The sequence below is a fragment of the Anas acuta genome, chromosome 4 (genome assembly GCF_963932015.1).
Source record: "Anas acuta chromosome 4, bAnaAcu1.1, whole genome shotgun sequence".
NCBI classification, from domain to species: domain Eukaryota; kingdom Metazoa; phylum Chordata; class Aves; order Anseriformes; family Anatidae; genus Anas; species Anas acuta.
This window is the reverse complement of record NC_088982.1, coordinates 61,456,573-61,483,466: the sequence shown is the minus strand read 5'-3', so window position 1 is coordinate 61,483,466 and position 26,894 is coordinate 61,456,573. Positions and strand designations below refer to the sequence as shown.

The window sequence follows — 26,894 nt, the reverse complement described above, 5'->3', positions numbered from 1 at the left end:
CACAGATGTTGCCTTCCCTGCACAAGACAGTGCTGCACAGCTCATGAAGCAGCTCCAAACTGCTGCAGTTTCCAGCCTGAAATGCAGATAGGAAGGAAATGCAAGATGACAGCTCACGAGCAGGGGAGGCATTAAGGAGCAACTGCAGTCAGCAGAGCCAAGAAGGAGCCGGGTGAGTTTTGTGCTCCTGGTCTTCCTGGCAAATTTTTCAAAAATAAATTAACAAGCCAAGTAGACTTAACTTTCCTACATCACTCAACAGGATCAAATATTTTGTAAAGTGTGTAAAGTCTCTCATTTTTTGGGAGCTCCTGGCACAACCAAGAGCATAGCTGCCTAACAATGAAGAGCAAGAAAAGGTAAAAAGGAGCACACGGCTGAACAAACGCATGGCCCTTGCCCATGACCCCTGACACACTCTGCAAAGTCTTTCATAGGCTTGTCCATGGCAAAGAGGATACCCAAGGCAAGTGGAAACTCCATTAAATGAGTCATTAGCTTAAGTTTCAGAAAACCAAAACCAAAAAAAAAAAAAAAACAGAAACCCACACATGAAGCAGAACTAAAATTACAACTAGAGAAGCCCTGTAGCTAGACACATTACTGTAATGATTTTCCAGTCTTTGCAAAACAGCATGCAGGTAACGTGTAGGCACTGATCTTTGCAAGAATCTGTCTGCACACATGTTTCATATTCCTATTTGGTCACCCCTAGCCTAAGGAAGAGTTACGGAACAAAAACCTCTGCCTGTGTGAGCTGAAGTTTAGGTACAGCACTCTACCTGTTCAGGAGCAGTTCCCTTTGAAGTTGAGATTACTAGTCTGTGAAAGCTTAATATGAGTTGCTCTTTTGGGACTGTGTTCTGCAGTGTGCCATATGGCACCTATAACTAACTCTGCATTTGCACAGGACACCTTAGTGCACTGGGCACTGTGATCAGTGCCTGCTGTTGACTTTGGCTACTCAGCCTGTTAGCACTGCTTGGATTTAAAAGCCACTTGCATGGAGAGAGTACTCCTGATTAATTGACATGGGTCACAGCTAGTGCACTCACAAAAATACATTCACGTGCCATCAGATAGCTGTTTTACCACACTATACAGCTTTTGCAGATATGCCCTGTTTGAAAAATTAGCCCTAAATGAAAACAGGACTAGAGAAAACAAAATAAATCTGTTAGTAAAGGCCACAATTTGCTTTAGCTTTTCCACTATCGTAAGGCAGCTGCCTTTATGGGTATCACAACTGCCTTCACCTCACAGAAGCTGCTCAGTTTGCAGCAGGGAAGCCCCAAACATCCTTGCAGCAAAACGAAAATAAAAATAGAAATAGAAATAGAAATAAAAATAAATAAAAATAAAAATAAAAATAAAAATAAAAATAAAAATAAAAATAAAATAAAAATAAAATAAAATAAAATAAAATAAAAATAAAAATAAAAATGTTATTCAGATCTAGTGACATTGCATAGGTAGAGCAGAAAACTAATAACCCTCTTCCCATCCTTACCGTGACAAAACACAATCAGAACTGAAAAGCCATCCATTGACTTCACTTAAGGAAGCCATAAAGAGACACTGACTTCATAACATGGCATCCTCCAACCATGCAAGGTCTGAAGTGCAAGCCTGAATTCCCCTTCCCAATTAGCATCATTTAGTTGCTATTATCAGTGGAATTGAAGGACCAAAGTAAACACCACTAGGATGAAAAATTGAGAGCTCTATCTTGCAGAAATGAAAAGTACAGTTTCTGGGCTTTTGCTTGAAATCCCAAGAAGGCAGCTTGAGGAAATGCCTGCTGAAAGCTACTGGTGCTATCCCATCCAGTGAGAAAAATGCTGAGATCCTCCTCTTCTTTCTGGCCTTCACCATTTTACAAATCTCCCTCTTCTATGAGTCATACTTCATCAATCTGAAGACACCTAGGTCATATTTAGCATCTCCTACTGAGAACCCATTTTAGCCTGATCCTTTCAACCCTACCACACAGCATTTTTAAGTTCACTACACCTCCCAGCACTGCAGTATTAAAAATAGCTGGTGCTCAATTTTGGGACAAAAAGGAGGGAGGAATCCACGTGATGGCTAGGGTATGATTTTGCCACAGGCACACGGTACAGCAAGGCACAGCTTCCTTTCAGGCAAAGGTTGGGGCTCCCCAGCCATGCTGATCCCCATATCTGCACAAGATGAATGGTTCACCTCCTCTCAGAGCCGGGTAGGAGCTCTCACTAAAACCCATTAAATGCAGCTCTGCCCCACCCACCTTCAAAGCGACAGCAAGATTTGAGCATTCGAAATCAATGCTGATACACAGATTACCATCGCAACCCTAACTGCACACACAGTGCTTTGTACAACTAAATGAAGGCTTAACGGTCCCTGATCACAGGGAAAAGGGATCCAGTTCCCCAAACTCCTGTTACATCAAAGCCAAGCGCGCCGTGTGGGATCTTCCAATCTGTCAGGCAGCAACAGTCTGCCTGAGAGCACAGGAGACTGGGTCAAGGGAACAAAGGCTTGTTGAAAGAAACTACTTCACAGTTACAAGGGAAGAAATAAAAATAAAAATAAAAATAAAAATAAAAAAAGAGGTGAGGGCTAAATTATCTAACAGAGAGTCCATATAAAAATTGACTCTACCTTCCATTTACTTTGCACAGGGTATGAGTGCTCACCTACCTGATCACAGCACAGTATTTCACTCAAATGGCTCTCGTATCTGAGCATGGACACACAATGCTTTCGTACTTAGAAAAGGGTAAATCCCCCAGGAATTTAAATCTGTCTCTCTCTTTTTCTGTATCTATCCACATGTATGTTTCCCATGAATGCTTGCCTAAAGGGATATTGTTAATGCTCTGTGTTTTGTCTCTGTACAGAACTCCATTTCCCAGGAATGCTTGAGACGTGCTCTGCTGATACACTGTAGGGAAAAACTACGCAAGCAAAGCTATTCTCTGCATAAAGAGAAAAAGCCAAAGTAAATGAAATACCAGTTAACTAAACTTCCTAGAAACATTTCCTTTCCTTTAAAAAAGGTGGCAGTGAGCTATACCGGAAGGCAGTTATTTTCATTTGAGCTTCAGGGAGTGAAAGTAGGTCATCCAGGCTGACAGACCTAGAAATTAGGAATCTCTGCTTGTGACTGCAGAGATTAGGAGATGTTGTTCAAACAGGAAAAGCAATGAATTGCTCTCACCATTAATCAATGGACTTCATTCCAAACAGTGGGATCCCATCAGCTCCCTCCTCCCCATCCATTAGTCCCCCTAGGAAAGGCATGAGGGTTTCTCTCAACAAGGCCAATTTCTTTTTAACTTTAGAGCTGGCTTTGGCACAGATTTCCTGTTGATATGGAAACACCAGCTTGAATAAGTGCTGCACACACCACAACAAATAAGAGGGGTTTTGTGCCTCTCTCTGACCAAATATTCCAGCTGACCATATTCATTCAGAGCTGTTTTTTATCCCTATACACAAACCCTTTGAAGCTGGAGATAACACCAGGTCAGCAAACTCCCCGTATATATTATTTATTTTGCGTGTGCTGTTTCATCAGCTCAGCAATAACAGGTCCCCAATAAAAACAGATTTTCTTTAACTGTTCCTTCTATTTCACATCTTGAGCATTAAAAATCTTCTGGTGCTTCAGCCATTTGGAGCTGCCAAGGACATTTGAACAAAGCACAACTGAAGGATTTCTCACAGGACAAGAAACAGAAGCGGTACCAGTATTAGGAGCAGCGCACCATCCCCAGCTTCCTACGGTCCACTTACACCATAGCAATAACGGGGCTCATAAAGACTGTGCTTTGAGTCTTCTAAATAACTTTTGTTCACAGATAAACCTCTGAGCTGAAAAAGAAGCTTTTTTTTTTCCCCAAAAAGCTAACTGATAAAGCCATGCCCTAACCCCGTGAACAACAAACTGTGTCCTGTGCAGATACCATGAAAACCTTGTCGTCCCCAACAAGTTGTTTGAATGGAGAAGACATGTTCCTTGAGCTGTGGGAAGAAGTGGGAGTTGAGATTAGAGCTATGCCCTGCTTCCCACACAACTACAAGCACATTGTCTGACCTCTCTTCCCTCACAACAGAGGAGCGAGCCCTTGATCCAGCTGCAGGCACCGTGTGGTTTGAGAAGTCTCACATGGGATAAGCGAAGTGAAATTCAAAGGTACATTGCCAAGTGAGAGCTCATCCCAAACACAGCTTAAGCAATACTAAATATAAGCAAGGCCATTAATATTTCCATGGATTAATCATGTGGGGATGCTTTTATAAACATTCTCCTGAAGTGCTTGTGACTCGGACACTGCAGCTACAGGCCCGTGTGTGGGAACATAGTTTGCAAATGTCTAGAAAGCTAAAAACTGCATGGAAAATTTTATCTGTAGGTGTACTGAAAATTAGAGAGAGGGAAAAGGAGTGCCAGCAAAATCCCCAGGTAGCGCAGGGCAAGCAGACTGCGTTAACTGTACCAGCAGAGGAACAATGCAGTTGACTGTATGGGGACTAAAACCAGGGACAGGACAGACCAAGACAGAAACTTAACTTTCTTGTCATGTCTGGCAAAGGTGCCATTAGGCTGACAGATACCTGCTGTCACTGCTTACAAGTGTAACTGACAAAGCAAAGGCTAGTATAGATCTGAGCAAAGAGGTTCCACAAAGGTGCACGCACTTGGCAGCAAGGAAAATCAGGAGCACGAAGTCAACGTGCCAGGTCTAGCCATTATCCATACGTACAAGTTTTGTCAGTGTAGCCACATCAGTCATCTGCATAAGAGAAAATTTTGTGGTGTACACAGCTCACCCAGCTCGTAGCAGCAGAAGGATCACTTGGCACCAAGATGGGTCATCCAGCTAGGTGGCTTCAGCCAGCATAGGCTTTGGGGCTGTGATGTAGACTTGCCAGTATGGCATAATTGCACTGGCAACCTTTGGAAGTGCAGACAGGGCTCTAATAAAATCAGACAGGAGCGCAGAATGCCACCAGCAACAAAGAGAAGGCAGTGAGGTCTGGGATGCCTCTGTGCAGGCCATCACCTGGCCCTGCTGGTAGGACTGAACTGTCACAGCTGCACAGCCCTTTTGCTCCTTACCTTTGGGCACCCCGTTTGACAAATGGCCATTTGCAAGCTGGCAGGAGTTCAGACACGAAGTGCCTGAGAGACATAAGTATATTGGAATAGCTTGTTTGCATTAAATGCAGAAGATGTGTAACTTGGCTAACATGCATCTAAGACTGCAGAAGCATTAAGGAGTAAACGTGATCCTTTCTAACTACAGTTGCTTTAACAATTAAAGCAGGAAGACAATCCTTTTAATTTTACCTAAGCATGATATTTAAGGTGTATTTGCAGTACACCTGTCCCTTTTTCTGCACTAGGCTAGTACAAACTTCCCCACCTACGGGGCCAGTTACTGCCGAGCACACAATGGCAGGAAAGATGCCAGGATCCAGCCAGCCCAACACAAGCAAGCCGTTAAAACGTACGTACATGTGTATATTCTCTCTCACCTTCCCTCAGGTTTGCTGGATAGCCCACCAGAAGCACCTCCTTCTTCTAGACCTGTCTCTAGTGTGGACCAGATTAGGGTAAACCACAGGTTTTACTTGTTGAAAGTCCAAGAAACCTTCCTTTTGATTTTGAATTTGGTATTGGTATTATTCAACATAGTGTTAGTGAAAGACTTCTAGAAATAGCTCAACCTTCCGAAGCTGGAGGCAGTCTCCTGCCAGAAGTACTGGTCTTTCAGGTGCCTCTCCAGTCACACTGCTGTACCTGGCAACAGAGCCTGGGAGAGAACAGGAAGCTGAGGCACTGGTGTTTTAATTGGAAACCAGAAAAGAAATTGTCCAAAAGTCCTGCTGCCTCCGCTTGTCTATCTAGCTGCAAATGACCAGCACATTAACTGCAGAAAACAGCTCATAAAATAAGACAAATGAAGGCAAATCACTTCTCCACACTGCTACCTCAAAAAGAAGTGTTCTGCCAATACAAATACAATGAAACAGAACACACCACCTCTTCCTTAATTATCCTTATAAACTGCCAAAACATCAAGCAATTCCGAAACAAAAACATGATAAAACAGCAAAATCAAAATTCAGTGCCCTTTATTGAAGCTACTTATCATTAGAACAATTTGAGTCGGGGCCCTGGCGTCTTCTGTAAGACGCTCAGGATGCTGAACCAGTCTCTTTTGCAATCTAAATGAAATACAGTACAATGAATCAAGTCGTCATTCTCATGGCAGAAAGGAGCCGGTTCATGCAAATTATCTAACTTCAATATTCATAAATAATACCCTGCTAACCACACATAGCTGTCTGGGTGCTTAGCACCGCTGACAGATAGGAGATTGGCAGCAGGAATGAATCAAGCCTTTTGTTTAGCTCCAGGGCAAGCTTCCCACATGCTCTGGAGGAGGAAAGGGAAGACTTCCTTTGGAGCTCCCCCTTTTTTTTTTTGCTGTTTTTACACCTCCTGAAACACAGCATGTTTACCAAGTGGCATTAAAAATGGGAATAAAAGCCTTCTTCCCCTCATCGCTTCTGTCCCCTGTAAACCTCCCTGTTTTGTCTTGTAGAGAGATGATTAAACATCCTGTTAGGGTTTTTATCCTACAAGCTCAACTGGGGACTTGACTGGCAAAAGCTTTGTATTACTTCGGTGATTGTCAACAGATCCCAATGCCCTGAAACAACAGCGTAAGACTAAATCAAGACTGAACGTGCCCCAGAGAAAATACACTTCTGCTCTACCTGAAATTATGGCTTTCTGCTGCCTGTGGATGCCACTGTACAGTCTGTTCTATGCAAGTGGCCAGAAAAGGTGAGCTGAGTGGTCTGGTGAAAGCTGAAAATGAATTAATGGGGACAGTGCTGTGCTCTACCAGAGGAAAATAGTTATTTCCCCCTACAGCTGCAGCTCAGCCTTTTCCCGTGGCTCACCTGTAACAAGACAAACAATCAGAGGCAGAAAGAGAGAAGCAAAAAGATCCAAGAAACCAGGACACAATGAGTGAGAGCCTGATGTTTTCCACAGTTCAGGCATGGTACAAAGAAGCTTGGTTTGATCCTACCCCACCATACTGACCACACAGCCCTTACAGGGAAGTTTTGATGTCCACACACTATGTTGCCCTTGGCTGTTACCGACTCTGCACTACCAAAATAGACAATAAAATATTATCATAATTAATAGCCCTTTCCCCAGACCATCAGTTGTGACCGGCAGTGTATGAAGAGTTTCCAGTAGACGGAGTGGAGGTAGGAAGCATTGTGTTTTGTCTCATAGACGTGTGCAATCTGTATCAATGTGATCGATGTAGCCTTCATGACAAGTAAACATATGCTTAATGATTTTCTGCAAACTCTGCATTTTGATAACTAGCCCCTTCTTTTGTTGTCTCAGCTTTAAAATCATTTACTTTCCATAAATTTAAGGGGGGAAAAAAGCATACTATGGCATTTTAAATGGTGCAGACACCTACCTTACAAATAACCCAGGGCTTTATTACTTTGAGATTTCTATATTGTTTTATGACCTTATAGTCTTACTCTGACGGCAATGTTATTTCATCTAGTCTGAAGTATATAAAACAGCATTACATAAAGCAAATGAAAAAGTTCAAGCTCCATTTTTCATGAAGCAATCTCTCCTTTGATAAGGTTTCTAATCTTAATTGCTTTTCACATGTCCATAAACGCTTCATGTCAGAGGGGAAAGAGAGAATAAACAGACATTTAAGCTATGGTAAGATTTTTTTGTTGTTTAGTGAATAATAGTACATTGAAATGGATTTCAGAGAACAAGATGGCAGTTACTATTAGTGCAACGATCTTAAAATTATCAAAGAATAAACTGCACAGGTCTGAAGTACTGCAGCAGAATAGCAGGGTCAGCTATAGAGTGCTGGGTTTGTACATTCAGCCCCGGCTCCAAGAAGCGCTTCCCCAGCACTGACAGTTGTGCTGCTGTCCTGTCAGATGCTGCAAGGAGCAGATCTGGAGGAAAGTTACTGCTATAACAATGCTGTCACAAAATTACAGGTGCCAGCACCAGGCATACAAAGAGAGTGTGTAAGTAGCAGAGGTCACAGGTCTAAAATGAAGAACTGCCTTTTATATATCTTATAATAATTTTATATTTTTAATAATGATTATATGTATATAATATTTTTATGTTTTATATAATAATGGGAAACTGCAGTCCCCCACATTCTCTTACTTTCCAATAGAGAAATGACTTGTGCTCTTTAAGCGTACACAAACTGTTGTCACAGGGACAGACTATGTACAAAACTTTCTCCTTTCAGGCTAAGAGATCTGCAGACAGCCAGCTGTGTCCACCACAGAACGCTTACAATGGCATCTGTAAGAAAGGTTCAGCATTAGCATGACTGAGCTCATGCTGCTGGTTTCAAAGCAAACAGCAAGGCCAACGGTGAACCCTTTGGAAGCACCCATCTGTAAGCAAAGTCTGCATCCCTGCTCCTTCACTGCCTTTCAGCCAAGGAGCCTTTTCCCCCTTCCTCTAGCTGATGGCTCTTTGCCCTGGCACTTGGGGAATGGGCAGCGCTTGTTCGGCCGATCCTTTGGAGCGGGCCTGAGCGTCCTTTCCTGACTCCAGCCTTTTCCAAGAGGGATCTTAAGTTCATTTTCTTTGCCTCTGACAACAGCTTAATGGTTACCCAGTACGGAAGATTAACTCTGAAAAGTGTATTAAGACAGCAAAGGGTATGAGAAAAACAAAACAAAAACAAGATCAAAGTAAATCCAAAGTAAGCATAAAACAGTCCCTTCCCTAAGGGCAGAGGAACCAACCTCACAAAGCTTAATACAGGTAAACCCGAGTGCTATGTAGGATTTTAATAAAATCTTATCTCTTGTTATTACCAGTTCCTGTACTCATGTCAGTGAGTCTTGAAACCACTGTAAATATTTTCTAATGTGCCTCTTTCCAGTGCTGCCAGTCTTCAAACTTATCTTTGCGCTCTGTGAGCAGGCCACAGAGCTGAGCAAGGCACCAAAACAGGTCCAGCATCTGTGTAGTGAAGCAAAGCCCGGCTCCTCATTATAGAGGTTTTAGTCACGGGAAAGCTGATGGTTATTGTCTTCTCTCACTTCCCTCAGTCACTTATTACTCCTCTGACCCTGAAGCACGGCAGTCCAACTGCCACAACCTCCACCATGTACTTGCCTTTAAACACTAGCATTTGATCTCCTCACAAGGATTCTGCAGGGCAGAACAAAATGGGCTCATGCAAACCTCAGGGAAGTCATCCCTCAGGGAGAATTCTCTAAAACATCTTCAAGGAAAACCCAAATATCGTCCATTGCTTTCTAGTACAGTCCCCACTGCCACGTCCTCAGCTATATCCCAGGCAGTTTTAACACCTCTCCATTTTGCTGTGACAGATACAGCTACCTGCAATAGATGCTGCCATGGCATGGGCTCACTAAGTCATGCATGCATCTGTCTTAGCTCAAGTCTCTTAACAGAGCTTTCTGTGTTTGCAGAGCTTCTTCTCCACATAGCAAGGCAATTGTGCAAGAGGTAACCAGCCCACCTGAAACTTCATTTGATTCTGCAATCCCAGCTCCCCACACAGATTGAAAAATAGGCTCAGGAGACCACACTTGACAGCTGGCGCCTCAGAGAAGTGTTTGTGTTTAGAAGAATCAGTCTTGGGCTTTTGCCTTTGTAGCTGAGGTCCTGCCCACTTACTGCCCCTTAACTGGACTATCTTAAAAAGCAACAACAAAAAAGCCACCTGAAAGCAGCATTGCCCAGTGACCACACTGAAGCACTGCTGCCAATAGTAGGCCTGCTCCTAGAGGAAAGAGAAGTGGCCAAGTGATAGATAACATGCCAACACATCCTGCTGTTCTGCAGAGAGCTTCCCCCCCTTCCTAGAGGGTCCTCTTCTGGCCTTTTCCAGGCTCATTTTGTTCACTCTAACCTCAAAGTCCACTCTTGGAAATCCTCAGTTGTTAGAAACATAAGAGTTGAACTCAATGATTCAGTACTTAAAGCAGTCACATCCCCACTTTGTAAACTCAGTGTCTATGGTAAAACTCACATAACCAGCACTCTGTCATAATCCCACCACTCAAGCTGGCAGTTGGGTAACAGGACTTTCCTGAAGGTACTGAAAAGTAAGGCTACTTCAAAGTGCTACTGCTGCTTCTAGGTAGGAGAGAGTCCTGAACCTACTGGCTGGAGGTAGCAGGGCTCTACAGGGCAAGAGCTGTTCTAAGGTATGCTCCACTGTCCCCTCTCTGCGTAGTCACATGTGGCAATCACAAAACCCACTCTGCCAAACTAAATAAAGGGAGAGCTGGAGGTCATGATCCAATTGCAAAGCACTTGCCACCAGCTCTTCTCCATACAGGGAGCAAGAGAAAAAGAAGGAAAAAATCTGAGGAGCACATTTTGCAGTTTGAAGAGAGAGCATCCAGAACCCTCTACTTTGATTTTACCTTAGGTAACTACTTTGATTTTACTACTTTGATTTTACCTGCTCAGTAAGAACCTATTGAAACAGATAAAGGAAGTATTCTGGTTATAATGTCACTACTGTTAATTGCACCATTCCAATTAGCATTAAAGGTTACAAAACTGAAAGTAAGGATCTAGGTAGGCAGAAAAATCACCGATGTTATCTAAAAATTTGTTCAAAGCCTTTTTTCCTTTAAAACAAACACACGCGATACTCTCCTTTATATTTGCAAAAATAGTGATTGATCAAAGAGCTCAGATCCCAATCCTGCTCCGAGCAACTGTTACAAACTAACTTCAACCTATTGCAGTTTAAAGACAAGCTAGCCTCTGATATACACACACATACACAAATAAATAGAAAATGGCATAGCCTCTTTCTTTAGCAGACTCATATCTCACTGGATGGCCTCAATAACTGTCAGGCTTCCAGATGGGATACCAAGATAATGAAAGCCAGTCACTCTGCTGTCAAGGCAAGAAAATCTGTTCTCTTTCCAGCTCCTGTTGTCATAACACCATGAATTATTCCCTCATGGCTGTACAGCATGCTAAGTTCTGCTCCAGAAACTTGCCAGGCATCATCAGAGTTTCGCAGACTTTATCAAGACAGGAGTTTGAGTCAATCAGTAATGAAAATTGAGGTCTGAGGTGATCTATCAGGCCAGCTTCAACAAGCATACAGTACAAGGGTTCCATTGTGCAAAGTTCATCAGCAGGACACGGGCTAATTAACTAAACAGCTTTTTGGAACTAGTTAGTTTAAAAGTAACGGTTTTCACTGTAAACAGTCAAGTATTATCTATTCTGAAAGTTAAAACTTTGGAGCACACTTCCAAATTGGATTTATTAACAGAACTCAGTAGGAGCCCAACCAAGACATCTATTTTTATACTCAATTCTACACAAAAAGTCTATTATCTGCATGTGTCCACAGACATTTCAGCAGGAGGGACAATTGAGGCTGTTCGTAGCACTGAAATCTAAGAAGCCTGCTGCTAAGTTCAGACCTAGTTTTCTGCTACTCTGTCTATAAGACCCCAATTACAGTGTGATTAAAAATGCAAAACAGCAGTCCTTCCAATGAAAAAGCTGTTTTACAATTGTACTCTTTCCCTGTGTGAGGGATACAATAATGAAAACATATTGTGGAGTGAAAAAATATAAACAATGCCGCTGTATGGTACAACTTTGAATGAATGTGGTCAATGCAAAACACACGGCACCCTTTTTTTTCCACCGAAGTGCATTCTGTATATTAAAGGAGGTACTAGAGGAGGATTTCTGCATTGCACTATTATATAAATCCTGCACATTTAGCATTATGAGGCTTTTTGTCTTACTAGCTATTTCTTCCTTTTACATGGATTTTTCAAATACCATATCGGAGGTAATGTATATAAATATATATATTAATAACTGGAAGTAACAATGGCATAAATCACATGCCAGGAGAGGAAGAAAAGACAGGAGGACTGGACTGAAGAATAGCTGAATCCTAGCTAGAATTCTTCTCAGCTGGCCTGTATACATTGTGTTACCCAAATAGTTTTCCAAAGTAACTGTCTTTGTATTCAGAATAACCGTGGGACGAGCACTGAAAAACACAGGAAAAAGATTCTCCAAAAGAAATAATCATGCTTTTAGAATAACCCACTTTTTAAACAAGACAAATTTTGCACAGAGACCTTATCCAGACACCAGTTTTCTAAGAGTTCAAATTCAAACTCTTTACCCCTCAGACACTTACGCTCTCAGTAAGGATGAGAACACACACAAAAGAAAGCCCAATGACTAACCATAAACATTACCCTATTCTAAGAAATTAGTCAAATGTAGTTCTGCAGGTACAAAGGCCAATTATAACTTTATTTTCCATCTGCATTTTGAAGCTGTTCTTCCACACTTACCTTTTTTAGCAGGGTTGCATTTCTGAAGTGATGCAACACATCCTATTACACCAGCCGCTATAGTAGGGACACATCCCCTTAAACACTCCTAATCTACCCTGTGTCCCATGTGAATGCATGCCTGAATGCTGTATGACCATAGCTACTGTGCTGTGTGATGTGAGACCCTTGCTGAAACCCCTGAAGACCCTCTTTTCAGCAAGAAGACGACCAGACAGACATCAAGATCTGGAGGTCATCCATTCCTTTCTCATGGATATCAGCAGGATGTCAGACAGCTTCCGTACATGGTGCCACTTGCTTCAAACCTTGCAAGAGTTTAACCTCCTTATTGCAGGGACTGATGCTTCATAAGTGGAGGATCCAGTCAGTGGACTCAGAAATACTTGACTCACCTTGCTCGACTTCTCCTTCTTCAGCTTTCCGGTACAGAGTCTCTTTCCCCAACACCCGGCTCCTAACCACACACCAAGTGAAGTCTGAATCTGAAGCTTACCTGATCTTTCTCAGGCTTGTCAGAGATGTCATTCAGACTGGTGGAAGTCAGATTTCTGTGAGTCATGGCTGGACTGCCTGTAAGAACAATGTCAATACCAATTAAAGCACCTGTTTCAATCCAGTCAGAAGAACACAGAGGCTCAGGCTACAGCAACACCTTTCCTTGCACAAGGGAAGTCAATGTGGGCAATTTAAGACCCTGACAGGCTGCTTTCTGTAACTTCACGTGGCACATGGGATAAAAAGATGCTAATCCCTTCTGTTCCTAGGACAGCAGAAATCTCTCAGGACTTCCCAAAATCCCTGTCTCAGGGTGGGAAGCAGAGCAGCAAATGGATGCCACTGGGTCATCCCATCACAAACCCATCCCTCAACAGATCGGTGAAACCCTCATGGTCACTTCTCCCTACCAAGCCCGTGCTGTAGCTCACCTACTTAAGTACCATCTGCCCCGTGCTACTCAGCATCTGAGACTTCAGGATGCAGCTCACACAGTGAGGAAGGTTGGCAGCTCTCGGTCTTTTGAAACAGCCAAAAACTAAAATCTACCTTTCCCCAAGTGACCATGTTAACTAAACTTAAGAACCTTAAAGGTTTTACTGTTTAAAACTGTGTGTGCACCAAAATGAAAGCCAAAAAGTCCCCAGTTCCTGACACCAGCAGAGTGGTGAGACTTCTCTCTCTCTTTAGAGGGAGAGAAAAGTACCAGAGACCAAGAGCTGAAATATTTAACCTCCACTTCTCTTTCAGAGACTAACTGCTCATCTGTAAGCTTGACACGATGTCAGCTGAGCTAGTCAGGAACTGCTTGCTCTTTTACGGACCATTTTCATGCTGCATCTTATGTTCTCAAGGACTAGCAAAACCTAAGAAAACAGTCCTAAAGATCTTGCAAAAAAACAACCCTACCATGATTTAAGTGCCACTAAAAGTCTTAAAACTGAAGAAACACAGAAATAGCAATAATCACGTAAGAAGAAAAATCATCAAAGGGCAAAGAAGAGATTTCTGGAATGGGCACAATATCCCAGCAGTCAGCATGTTTGGTTGTTTGGTTTTGTTTTTTAATTGTTCTGAAATTTTTCACCCGTCTTTTCCACTCTCACAGGAACCACAAGCATATCAACAGGAGCCATTATCACAGAGTTTCTGATTGTGAACAGAACTGGAAGGACAGAAAACACTCAGAAAGAAATGACATGGAGGTATTTCTCATATTCTGAGGTATTTCTGGTTTAGGGTATGGTTTCAGACAATGTTCATTGAAGTTATGGTTCTATATTCATAATAAAATGAAAGTCCAGCCTTGCAGTGTTCATCAACTCCCACCGAAAACAAGCTCTGTAATAAATCTGCATACCAAGAAAAAAATAATAAAAATAATAATAAAAAAGAAATTAAAAAACAAGTAGTAAGTAAAAGATCTGGACTTCCAGAGCTGGGTTTTCTTTACAACATATTCAATGTATATGGAGGCAGACTTATGGGCATTCTTTCTTTTGAGCCACTTTGAATCACAGTACAGCTGCTGTGTGTTATTGCCACAACCGGGGATGACAACACAGCAAAAGAAGAACACAAGTGGATGTCATAAAAGGAGGATCCTGGCTTCTTCTTCTTCCTGCTGTTACTGCCAGCCAGGTTTAAGACCCCACCTATGTCTACAAAGTTTTTACAAGTGTGTTTACTCATCAAGTGAGAAATGCCACTTGTAAGACTGGTTTAAGCTACATATATTAGTAACCATTCTCCTAATTAATTATTAGCAAGCCAGACTTAGAAATGTTTACAATGTTTGATTGACTGTTTGATATGAATCTGTTGGCAGGAGATAAGCACATAAATAAAACAGGAAAAAAGTGCTCAAACTTGTTCATGTATATTGCGTCTGTTACATGGAATAGACACTACTTGGTGTTTCTAAAAAGGTGTTTGTAACACCTTCTGTGATATGAATATTTAATAAACATGTGGTAAAAAGCAAAGATGGAAAATATAATCAAAATAAAACAAGATTCTTGGAAACCTGAAGCCCATTATTGAAACCAAGGTCTCTTTTTTTTTTTTATGGTGCAATTAATTATCTGTGAAAGGTTGCTTAGATACTGCCAACTCTGGGAAATCTTTGACAAGTACATAAATGTACCTAGAAATTAAAATGAAAGATTGAAGCTCTATACAGAGATACACTCATGGCTGTTTTGCAAATCTGAGCCAATAAAATCAATTAAAGAAACAGGGAAGCACTTTCTTTAAAATGTGAAAGCTAGTTCACACTGATAATTGGTCTCATGCAGTTCAGTGAGTCAAAGCAAAGTTCCTATCAGCCCACTTATGTGCTACCAAGTGACAGAAATTAAACACCAAAGTGTTCAACAGAGTTAAACAGATCCGGAGAAGTTCAGAGACCTACTGAGAAGGTCTTATTCACAGTCTGCTCTCAGAGCTGCATATCCCACACTGCCCACCTGCACAAGGCCAGTTCAGGAGAGCTGTTCCTCTGATGCGGATGGAGAGACGGTGTTGCAGAAATCAATTCCCTCTTCTTCCAGTCTTACCATGAGACCTTTGAATCCTGGCAAGGTTAATGCCTCCAGCTGAGAAGGAACTAAGTATGGCTTCCAAAAAGCTTTTTGGAAGTGCAGAAAATATTGATGATTTTTTTTTTTTGCAGTTTTTTAGTGTGGTTTTAATGCATTTTATTTGGAAGAGCTGCACTACATAACCATAGAGAAAGGCATCTGCTGAAGCTTTCTCTTCATTTTCTGCATACTGCTTTGGTGGTTTTCCAGAGTTCTAGGTCCAATTCTGGAATAAACAGACTAAAATGAGAGTGCACAGCTTTCATAGCTGATCATTTTCTGGATTACAACATTTGTTTCCCTTTTTATTATTCATCCAGGACTGAACATTCCTTAGGAGATAATTACCTTTCTTGCTAGAGGAAGTGGCTAATGACTATCACCTCTTGCTAGTAGCCTCTTTCTGCTTCTCAAATGCCAATTACTCTTTCTCTGAATTTCCCAACATGATCAACATAACCACAAGAAACTCACAGCAGCTCTTCTCAAGGCATACCTTTCTTGAGCTTTTCCATTTTTTTTCCAAACCTGGACAGACAAACGTGCCAAAGAAAACCACTGCATCTTCTCTGCTTGTACGTATTGATTTAATAAAGATACCGCCTTTCCCTACAAACACAACCTTGCAAATACTCTTAAGCCATCACTGCTACAGCTGTAACTGCCACTACAAGGCCGAGCAAGGACAAGTGTTCGGAGCCCAAAAGTGAGGGCACAGACTAAATGCTGTACAAGAAGCACAAACCTCTGTGGTGGAGGTGTCTCAAGAAACTCCTTTTGGATGATGAGTGTCCCCCTCCTGCCCTTAAGACCCTAGCTGGCAATTCAGCACTGCTCTGATACTTTCTCTAAGGAAACTGCTTGTATGCTAGCACTCTCATTTCAGTTAGAGTGCCTACCAGGCAGAAGGACCTGGGCCTGAGAAGAAAGCCAGCCTGCACCTGCGCTTCTTTCTGAGTTAATCCCAAGAGCAGCTGTGAGCACATTACCCATAACTTCAGCTTCTTGGCAAAACATGCAGACCTTATTCACTCCCTTTCTCAATTGTCAGACTGGCCTTGCATTAAAAGATCTGAGTACCAAAACTTTAAAAGATACTCTTTGTTCTTTGGAGGTAGAAAGTGTCTCATAATCCCAGTTTAAGCAGAGCTCTCAGGGTAACATGATTCATATCTCCATCTCTTTGCAACAAAAACTCAGACAGCCAAAACCTCTTGAGCATGCAATATGACTCTTTTTCCCTAAAATTTGGTGTCTGTGTATACCATCCTTTGAAGATGCTTTACTAGGTCCTGAAGTTCAGATTACTCCCACTCAGTACTGACTTGGACGATCTCTGGAACACAGATTGGAAACCACAAACATCACCTTCAACCCGCTTTGCTGACCTAAGAAACCTGACCGTGCCCCAGCTTGCATTTGGAAGTTTTCCCCAAATCCCTGATTGTATCCTGACTGCCAAGCAAAATCACTGTAAGAGAAAAGTGCTACTACAAATGCACAATGAGGAGTGTGCAAACCTGTATCAAAAGCCATTTGGCTTTGTGGACATCATTGTTCAAATTCGTACAGCCTAAATCCCTTCCAACTCATGTTCCTAATGGATGCTCAGATATTTGGGGCTTCCTGTGACACAGTAACGTCTGCAGTAAATCTAGCAACATCACTTCTGAGAGAGACTTAAAAAAGCAGGGGACCTTAAAAACTTGGAGTCCTTGGCCAAGTAGCTTCCCTGAACAGAGCAGAATATGGGAGCAGAAGGAAACAACAAGCCTATCAGCCTGCAGACTCTAGTGCCCCGAACAAACCAGTGAAGTGAAAGGTTTCCGCTGCTGAGACCTCAGCCAAAGACTTTGGCACATGATGTTCACCCTTACACAGTTTGCTAAGGGTAATTTCCTGATTCAGGCCTCATTTATATAGCTGTCTCTCCAGCAAAGGCAATGCAAGCCTCTCCTTGGCTGTGCTCAGTGAAGTGCAAAAAGTGGTGCAAAAAGTAAGGCAATCAGTCCAAACCCCTCTGTGTTACTGCCTCATTCTACTAATAGGCTTGGTAGTCATCCTTCACAGTCAATATCCTGAAATCCAGATTTCTACAGATTGCTGTGGCTACAAAGAACATCTCTGCGTCATCGGTGCAGTAAGTTGTGCCTTCCTGTGGGAACAGCACACTCCTCTGTGATCAGCAAGGCTCCTGATGAGTAATATTTTACAAAGGATAAAAAGAGAAAAGCAGGGCCTGAGAAAAGCCCAGCTCATCACAGGGAGACAAAGCTGGTGGCGCCTGCGAGCTGTGTGACAAAGGGAACCTATTTTTGTCTTTAATTTGTATGGAAATTAAAATATTTAAGCTTGTTGCATTTATAGTGTTGCACTGATTGCAAAATTCATGAAACCCTTTTAACAGCCAAAGCATACTTCAATACACGTATGAAATTTTGCTAGATGGGTTAGGAGAGAGACCACTGCCTGAACGGGAGTGCAGGCTGACCTACCTGTTCCAGCACAGATGGGAAACACAAGAGAAAAAAGCAAAAAAAGTGAAAAAAGAGCACAGAGTGGGGATAGTGGGAGTAAATGGACAGACAGAGCAGCAGCCATTCCACCAGGAATGGGCTTCCAGTCTCCGCAGTGTTAATACAGCAGCAAGCATTAAGACACCAAAGAGTACAAATTTCCCGTTGCTCTTCCTTGGATCTCCACAGCAGAGTGCAGTAGCCCAGCCCGCTCCCGTCCCCCTGCCCCAACTTACTGAGCCATCCCACGCTGGGGCTGCGCTGCACTCGGATTTCATCATCCAGTGTGCGTGTCGCTAGGCAGGGCACGGAGCTCTCAAGTGGGCTGCGTGCTTTTGTGTTGCAAGCAGGAGACAGTAGCAGCAGCAGAGAGGAGGAAGAGAGCAAAGTTGAAAAGTCGAAGGGAAAAAAAAAAGAAAGAAATGCTCAAGCAATTGCACAAGCAAGCGAGTTAGGTGACAGTGTTCGAACATTCACAGTTATAAGTGCATCTTTCTGCATAGTTCAGTGACCAAAGGTGTGAGTCTACTTATTAGGAGCACAAGTCTCGCCTGTTGGTAGCTCTTGAACCAGTGTTTCATCCCTGGTGTGTGAAATTCAAGCGTCTTAGAAGCAGATTTCAAGCAAGTGGGTAAGGCAGCTGCGATTCGAGTTGTGCTGAGCAGTGCCAGGTAGCAGCGCAGTCAGTAAGAACAGCAGACACACAGCACTTGTGTATAGTCCAAACGCTTCCTAAATTCAGACAGGCTTGATGCAGTGACTGCTTCCCTGGGGAGTCTGTTCCAGTGTGCGACCACCCTCTCAGTGAGGAACCTCTTCCTGATGTCAGGCCTAAACTTCCCCTGCCTCAGTTTAACACCATTCCCACGGGTCCTGTCACTGGTGATTACAGAGAATAGGTCACCTGCCTCTCCACTCCCCCTTGCGAGGAAGTTGTAGACTGTTATGAGGTCCCCCCTCAGCCTCCTCTTCTTCAAATAATGCAAACAGCTCGTTACATCAATGTTTCAATACTATTTTTTTTGGAAAGCATCTCATTTATGGCCTAACCTCTCCCCTCCTATACTATTATTATTCAACTGGCACTGTATCATTCAGCTCTCTGAAAGGATCAAGAATGAAAAACACTCAATTGGATAAAGCTGAACTCTAATAAATAAATAAAATCAGAGAAGTTTTCAGCAGCTACTAGCTGCCTTTCTTGGTGCATCAGCCAATGCAGGACAGTGCAAGTGTTATTTTAACTCAACTGTTTCCAAGCTTCTCTGTCAGCACAGCAGAAATAAATAACATTCATTAGGTGTTTGGGCAGCGCAGACACCATTCACATGGTAATGGTAGCATGCCATTATTTATGAGGGTTAAATACTCACACATAAACACATCACAGTTTTCTACAGCCTCTGCCAACTTGTTTTCAGTACGATTCGATCGCTTCTCTTCAACACTTTTGCCAAAGCCTCTCGCAGGTGTTAAGTTATACAAAATGCTGGCAGGCAGGAAACTTTTAAACAAAACCGTTGAAAATATGCACCGCATAGCAAATTTCATCATCAAAGTACTGGCAAACACTTATGAGACAGTCCTCAGGCACCTGCACAAGGAACGGTGAGCATTGTTCTCATTTTCTACAGTGGCAAACCAATGGCAGATCTGCATTACAGCCCAAAGGTGTGCCAGATGGGCAAAGACTGCTGGATAGCCTCTAGCATATACATTATTTATTGCAGGGGCTCGCTTCAAATGCTGTATCCTGTGCCAGGAAAGGACACATCTGAATTAACACAGAGAACTCTTAGAAAGCCAGTTGACAAAACAAGACACACACAAAAAAAACACATCAAAAAAACCCGCAAGAGCTCAATTGGAACGTATCTGGAGGTCCTTGATGAACATATCGTGCGTCTCAAATTTCTACCAATGGAAAGAAATGAAGAGGGCAGTGTCTTTGTAAGGTAACTTTTAGTAATTGCTCGGTACAGCTTTGTCTGCTCAGCTTTTGATAATCATCTTTTTCCTGTTGAATGGACAGTGAAGAAGTGCTTTGATTTATCCTCCTCCATCAAGCGTCAAACGAGAAATTACCATCTTTTGCACAATTTCTTTCCCAAGAGCAAAGGGCTTGCCCAGAAAACATCCTCCCACAAACACGACCACTGGGCAAGGCCAAATATCCATCTTTATGACACGGTTATGAATAAAAAGCACTCACTGCACACCTTTGCCACTCAAAAGTTCAGTGTTTCTGCCAATCTGATTGCTACTTAGACTGTCATCAAGAGGAACAGTGAAGCGAAAGAAGTGGGAGCGGGATGACTGCGCTGCTGCCAGCCGCAGGCAGCCTGGGTGCGGTTTCCAAACGCAGGGAGCAGCTGGAGAGGTCAGCGTGGAGCTGCTGCAGTGCGGGGGAGGCAGATCACCGCTCTGGAGGTTGCGTGGTTTCTCGATGCAGTTTGCAAACTGCAGCGGCTCATTCATGCAGCAAGTCAGCTCCGAACGCCCGGGCCTGAGATACTTTAAAGAAAGTCACAACAGTACACGACAGACTGAGGGTACACTCCTTTCTAGAGGCTAAGTCCTAGCAACTTCTGCTTCTTTACCTTCTTTTCCTGCTTTATGCATGAAGAATCTCTTAGGACACATTCAGAACTTTTAATTCTGAATAATCCGTTTAAATACCAGAAAGTAGTCTGTAACAGGTTTATTGCAAAGGTAAGAAAGGCACAAAAGATTTTCAAGCCTTTAAGGCTCTGTCACTTAATCATTTTGATGAGATGCAGGCTCCTAAGTATTTTTGAGGAGCATGGATCCAGGGGATATTTTCAGATTTCAGACTTATCGTATACACTTGAATAAATTTGTCACTATTTAATTTGGATTTTAAGTTTATCTGTAGCATTACTTGAAAAAAAATATGAAGGAAATTCATGGGCAAAATCTCTGCTAATAACATGATGCTAAAGTGCTTCCTAAATAAATGTTTTTCAAAGTAATTGAATGCAATTAGGTACTTAACAGAATCACAGGTTCCGAGGAAAGTGTGATTGCCCAGTAAGAGGCAGTAAGTTGTGTAACATTTTTGTACATAACATACTGCAGGGTCTAGTTAAGCTCCACGCCTGCTTCATTAACAAACACACGGAGCTTGTGTAAGCTAAATTAGCAGGGCACCTTGTAATTTACATCAACGTGCCTTATGGCTGGACCAAGAAGAGGAGTTACCCTTTTTAACAGCAGCAGTAAACATCAGTCGAGCAGAACACCAAGCTGCTTCCTAAACACATCAGCCCCAAATCCTATTCTACAGAGGTGAGAAGTAAGCACTGCCCAGGTCTTGTGTCCTGAGGGACTGTCGTTCTCATTAACCTGGATGCAGCATGAATATTGTATGAGAGTTTCACTGACACTGAAACAGAAGGTAGAAACTGAAAGAAAGTATCTACCTGGAAAGAAACTCCAGGAAAATTCATGAGTGCTTGGGGCTGATGGCACTTCTATTATTGTTATTGCCCATGGTGAAAGGCAGCTGCACTCCTGTTGGCCTCATTAAATTTTTATCTGTCTAAAGGACAAATTCTGCCTTCAGAATCACATGAGAGCACTCACTGAACTCCAGGGAGTGTGGTATAACTCCAGAATGTATTTCATTGAGTTATTTTTTCATTTAAGTGTAAATAATAAATAACAGTAACAACTATTCATGAAGTATTTCCCTTTGTATGCAAGTTTCTTCCTCCTTAATGCTCAAAGCATTTCAGCTGTCATGAAACAGAACGCGTTACGCATTCTCACAACACAGAAACATTCCAGGTGGGGAAACAGAGGCAAAAACAAGCAAAAGAAGTTGCTGAAGGTCAGTCAGGAGGCTAAGCAAAGCCAGGAAAGTTTTTTGAGAATCAGCTCAACAGAGACAGGACCCTCACAGTCCCTTCTAACAAGAAAAGAACCAAATGAAAAACTAAGTCACCGACTGCCTGAGCAAAGCATGTCCCTAGCCATGAAAAATAAGCAGGGGCTGGAGTGAGAACTTGGATGAACACCCGTTGCCAGTATCATCCTCCCAGGATAAGCAAGCTATTATTTTCTTTTTAAACCAGCAGTGAATGTCTGGCTCCGTATGGGGAAGAGACAGGGCTAACCGTCTGAGGTGTAATTAAATAATACACTGTGCATGATTTACCTTCAAACCTCCTAAGTAAGTTTTAATTTCTCTTTACTCCCTGAGGTTTTGATGACTCCTCAATGAGTGACTTTAACTGCAGAGAGGAAGAATTCAACACTCACCAGCTGCTGAAAAAAGAGGAGGCTGTTACAAGCATATTGTTCAGCAAAAATAGATGCAAGACAGAAGTGGAAGGTGGATGTGTGTTGTAAACAGAGCAAGTCTTAACCCCTTCAATTAGATTCTTGCTGTGTATAAAAGAGGTGCTAATTAAAATAATATAATACAGCCAATTGTACAGGTTTCTTTACATTTCTATACTTTAGGAATTCCCTGAGACAGGTCATTTGAATAAAACACTATGCTTGATGTCTTGTTTAACCATAAATAGGAAAAGAGCCTATCATTGCCCAAACACAGAGGCACTGCCAACATCCAGGAGTTTCCCCTCTAGCCTGCTACACAATTTGAGAGACATTTGCTCTGCTTGTGGAATTGTAAATGTACCATCAACCAGCCTGTTACCATAACTGTGTCTGTTACCATAACCCTGGGTGCTGCAGTGCCTACGTTTAGGCACGTGGTTGGGGGCTAGAGCTGAGAACCAAGTGCATCCCCTACACCACGCCCGGGGAGACTGAAGCAGCCGATGTCTGTCTTCAGTTTTGCCTCCCGTACCGCATGGCTCCAAGTGCAGGGTCCTTCTCCTCAAAGCAAGCCTGCTCACTTTGTCAAAGGTCCAGAAAGACACCACCACAAAAATGCATTTTATTTGCAACAGATGTAGCCACCCCACTCCCAGCACACACACTTCACACCTTTTTTTTTTTTTTTTTTTTTTTTTTTCTGAAGTGCCTGGCATATTTAAGGGCAAAAACTGGGGCACCTACAAATTTTACACCTGTCTGAAGCTACTGTGAAATGAGCAGGAGGTCTTGAGGAGCACAGTCCCTATCTTATCTCCACTGGGCTCCTGCAAGGATATTCACAGAAAAGCTGCACATCCAGGACATTTCCTTGATTCATGTTACTGTGCCTTTGTGTTACTCATTTAATCATTGCATTATCAAGACATTGGTACATGATAAGATGCGTAAGAGCAATAAATATTTTTCACATGCACATACACACTTGTTGCAAAAGCAAAGGACAGTGGAAAGCAGGAAATATTAATTAAGGACAATAAGTTAGGGAGAAATGTTAGGGTGAGTTCAAGAAGCAGAACACAGAAAGCTTAGAGGCCTTCAACGTAGTGTGATGACTACCAATTTTCTCTTTCTGTATATTTTGAAATGGTAACTTTTAGACAAGCTTCCATACTGCAACATGAGGCAGTTGGCAGAACTCCAAGACTTAAAAATAGGCTTATAACATCCTCTTTTTTTGATTCCCACTGATACGACTGCAACTTTCCTTGTTTAACTACAGTGTCACTGCCAAGGCCTCTACAGCTGTCTGTATCCACACACACACACACACACACTTCCACAGACACCACAATGTCCACAACACTATACAAGAAGTAATTTTTAGAGAGAAACAGAGACATAATATACAACATAACACCACAAAGCAATTTTAGGATGAATAAAGCAAAATGGAAAATCAGCTTTACCCACACTGGACAATGATTGCATGGCAATAAAATGCAAGCTAGATTTTACTCTCGCATAATTTTTGATTTAGAGTGCCATCGACACCATCTGTTACAGAAATCGAACACGCACAAAAGCTTCATCTCTGCACAAGCATTTCAGAGGATCAGCCTTTTGGGTTCAGGCACGCTTGGAGTTTGTTGTCAGTCTCCCTTTCCTAATGCTGTTCCTACCTCACCTCCTACACATCAGCTCAGCTGCGGGAGCACCTCTCCGCTTTTCCTGTGCTGCTGTATCCTGCTGCCTACCTGCCACCTCCCCTCCTCTCCCACTCCGTCCAGTGAAGATATGGTTAGAGCAATGTGCCACGGCAGAAGCAGCCATCAGAGCCCACCACTGATGTGTTATCAGCATGGGTCTTGCTACGCTAATTGTGGGTTAGAGAAGCATTATCATGGCAATGGAGTTAGTTTTTGGCGGGCAAGTTTGGTGGGTTGCTTTAAAACGGAAGGCTATAGCCAGTTAGCCTCTGCATTACCATTATCGGGGTTGGTAAACATCCTACTTGCACTGGAGACGGTCTTTCCAATGTCTGCCAGAGAGCGCAGGTTGGACTTCTTGGTCTGGTGCCGGTGCTTCCTGAGCAGCGTGTAGGTGACTTTGTCCTTCGCGTCGGATTTCAAAAGCCCCGTCTCTATCTGATTGTCAACAATCATTTCTGTTGCACACAAAGGGATGAGGAAGAGAGGAAAATGAATGACAAAGCACAGAACTTGGCTACATTAAGGGATAGCTGGGAGAGGGAGGTAATTATCACCCTCCTATTTTGAAGTCTTTCCTTCCCATCTCAAAGCTATCACCAGGTTTTACCATTTCATTTCTAATGGCATTCTCCTCTAATCATTTATTTTGAAATGAAAGCAGTGTTTTTGTCAAGAAAAACCCATCAGCCACCAACACACACCTTTTCCACCCAAACTCCCTTGTGTCATTTCCATAAATGCCACTCAGAGGGCTTCAAATCAACTCTTCCCAGGATAAGATGGTTCTTAGGTCAGAGGGGGGACTCTGCTCCAACCCTGAGGTTTTGTAAAGAAGCTGCAGCTACACTGTGAATTCCAGGACAATCCCCAAAATAGCATGGTAAAACTTCTGTCAGATTGCACAAGGCTTGAGTTCACCTCGCAGGCCCCCGATAAAAACCTCATCTAACTGCAGGAAAAAGTCCTGGAGACGAGCCACTAATTAAATCTTTCATTCTTAGAACTAAAGTAAAATGACAGCAACTACAAAAGGCAGAACTTGCTCCCATTTTCACAGGACATATTATGGGGCTTAGCCCTTAACTGAATCACCACAAAAGAACAACATCCAACTCACTGCAAAGACTGCTCACTTTCCATCAACTCTCTCTTCTCTGTTCCTCTGTCCCAAGGGGGGAGGTAGCCAGATATATTTAAAAAATCACTATTGCGCATTAAATCTCACATTAAGCTGTTCCCTTTATTACTTCAGTTAACGTGCTGTCCCCTCGGGGAATGTGGCAGCTCTTATTTGTCTACCAGTAACTTTTATTTGTGCTAATAATAAAAGTTATGTGAAAGTGGAGGCAGAACATGCATCACATTTGCTAACTCAGTGAGTCAGAAAGTCATCTTCTATATGCTGCTACCCAAGAATTAATGCCTCTCAAATCACTAGGGAAAAAAGCCTAGTCCTTCCACCCTAACTCAGAAAAGAATGATTATAAGCACGTAGGTATGGTTACAAAAATGTTTGGCAAAAGTTTTATTTTTGTAAGGTGCTGTTTTTCTGCAGGCTTTCATTCATATTTTTTGTTAGTGATTTTTGGAATACTTCCTTCAGAACAACATGCCTTTCTTCATCAAGTTTATCTTTCTCCATCTGGCAAGTATTTATTCCCTTTCGTGCTTCTGATATAACTCAAGTCAACAAAGAGAGCTCTGTGCATTTTACTTTCCTGCCTGTCACTGCTGAACCTCAACAAAGCGATCATGATTAAATACTTCTGGAAAGCAGGTCTGCAGTCTTCTTAGACACCCCTCTGTATCTGATTAAAGAACCTGGACCTATAACAGCAAAAATAGCCCACTCGGGACAGTGGTACAGCAACAGCAGTCACCGATTTGTCATTTAGTCTCTCGGAAATTAGGCTTGACTTGGATGGTGAAAAGGGTTTTTTGAGGTGACATCTCAAAGTGACTTCATCCAGAATAACTTATTTTTTAAAAAATTTTGCAATGCTGTGCACTGGGATACAAAAATAGAAATAAAAGAAAATTAATGCCACCACAAGCACCTACAAAAAAAAGTTCAAAACTCGGTAGACAATATAAACGCAGCTTCTCTAATTCCAAGTCTTACAAACTAATGCAACACATGTCACCTGATAATTTTATGCCAAGCCTGAGTCCTGAGATTATGACTCAAAGCACCGAGTTCTGGAGTGTTTTTATTTCATTTCATCCCTCTAAACCTCTTTCACATAATGCCTACCAAACACAGTGTATTGTTTAAATGTACCTCCACTGGATGGCTCACTTCTTAGGTTTATTTTAGATGCCTTTTACATGTCATCAGGAACATGGTATAGCTCTTGGCAATGTCACTGAGTGTCATCCCGGGCCACAGCTATTTTGACTGAAAAAAAACTGCCATCCCATTCATCAGAATCAGCTGATCCTGTGACTGCTCTTCACCCTCCTTTGCCAGAGGGGAGTGCTCCCATTTCACACAGACCCTTCACCTGCTTTTAGCAACCCGCCCTGGAATATCACCCAAAACCAGTCTGTGGTCTGACCACGAGGGCCCAAAACTGCAACTGTTCTTCTCAGAGCAGTACCTGCTGGGCACTTCTAACCACAGAGAGGTAGCCTTTTAAATGCTACATTTCTGGTAGTAAACATCGATTGTCAGTGTATGCCTTTCCTTTCACACACATGTGGTAAACGTTGGATACCTACTTCAAGATCCAACTGCTTCTATATAGTTCAAGGTAAGCATAATTATCACTGAAGTGGATTCTTTTACTCTTCTTCTAAATTGAGAAGACTCCCTTTCATTTATTGGTTATCCACCTCCAAGTACTTTC

General features: G+C 42.4%; 1 protein-coding gene across 7 annotated transcripts in view; it reads right to left on the bottom strand.

The window, feature by feature from the left end:
• SLC4A4 (solute carrier family 4 member 4) overlaps positions 1-26,894 on the bottom strand; it is a 236,480-nt gene that overhangs the window by 71,834 nt on the left and 137,752 nt on the right. For 2 of the 7 annotated variants that reach the window (XM_068679251.1, XM_068679253.1), the window contains 3 exons: positions 24,321-24,500; positions 18,262-18,357; positions 12,926-13,002 (listed from right to left, as the gene is read on the bottom strand). In XM_068679251.1, the coding sequence (XP_068535352.1) occupies positions 12,926-13,002; positions 18,262-18,357; positions 24,321-24,500 (353 nt within the window). Of the gene's footprint in view, positions 1-12,925; positions 13,003-18,261; positions 18,358-19,619; positions 19,657-24,320; positions 24,501-26,894 lie in introns of those variants that run through there. The other 5 variants (XM_068679254.1, XM_068679257.1, XM_068679252.1 and 2 more) reach the window with 4 other exon arrangements.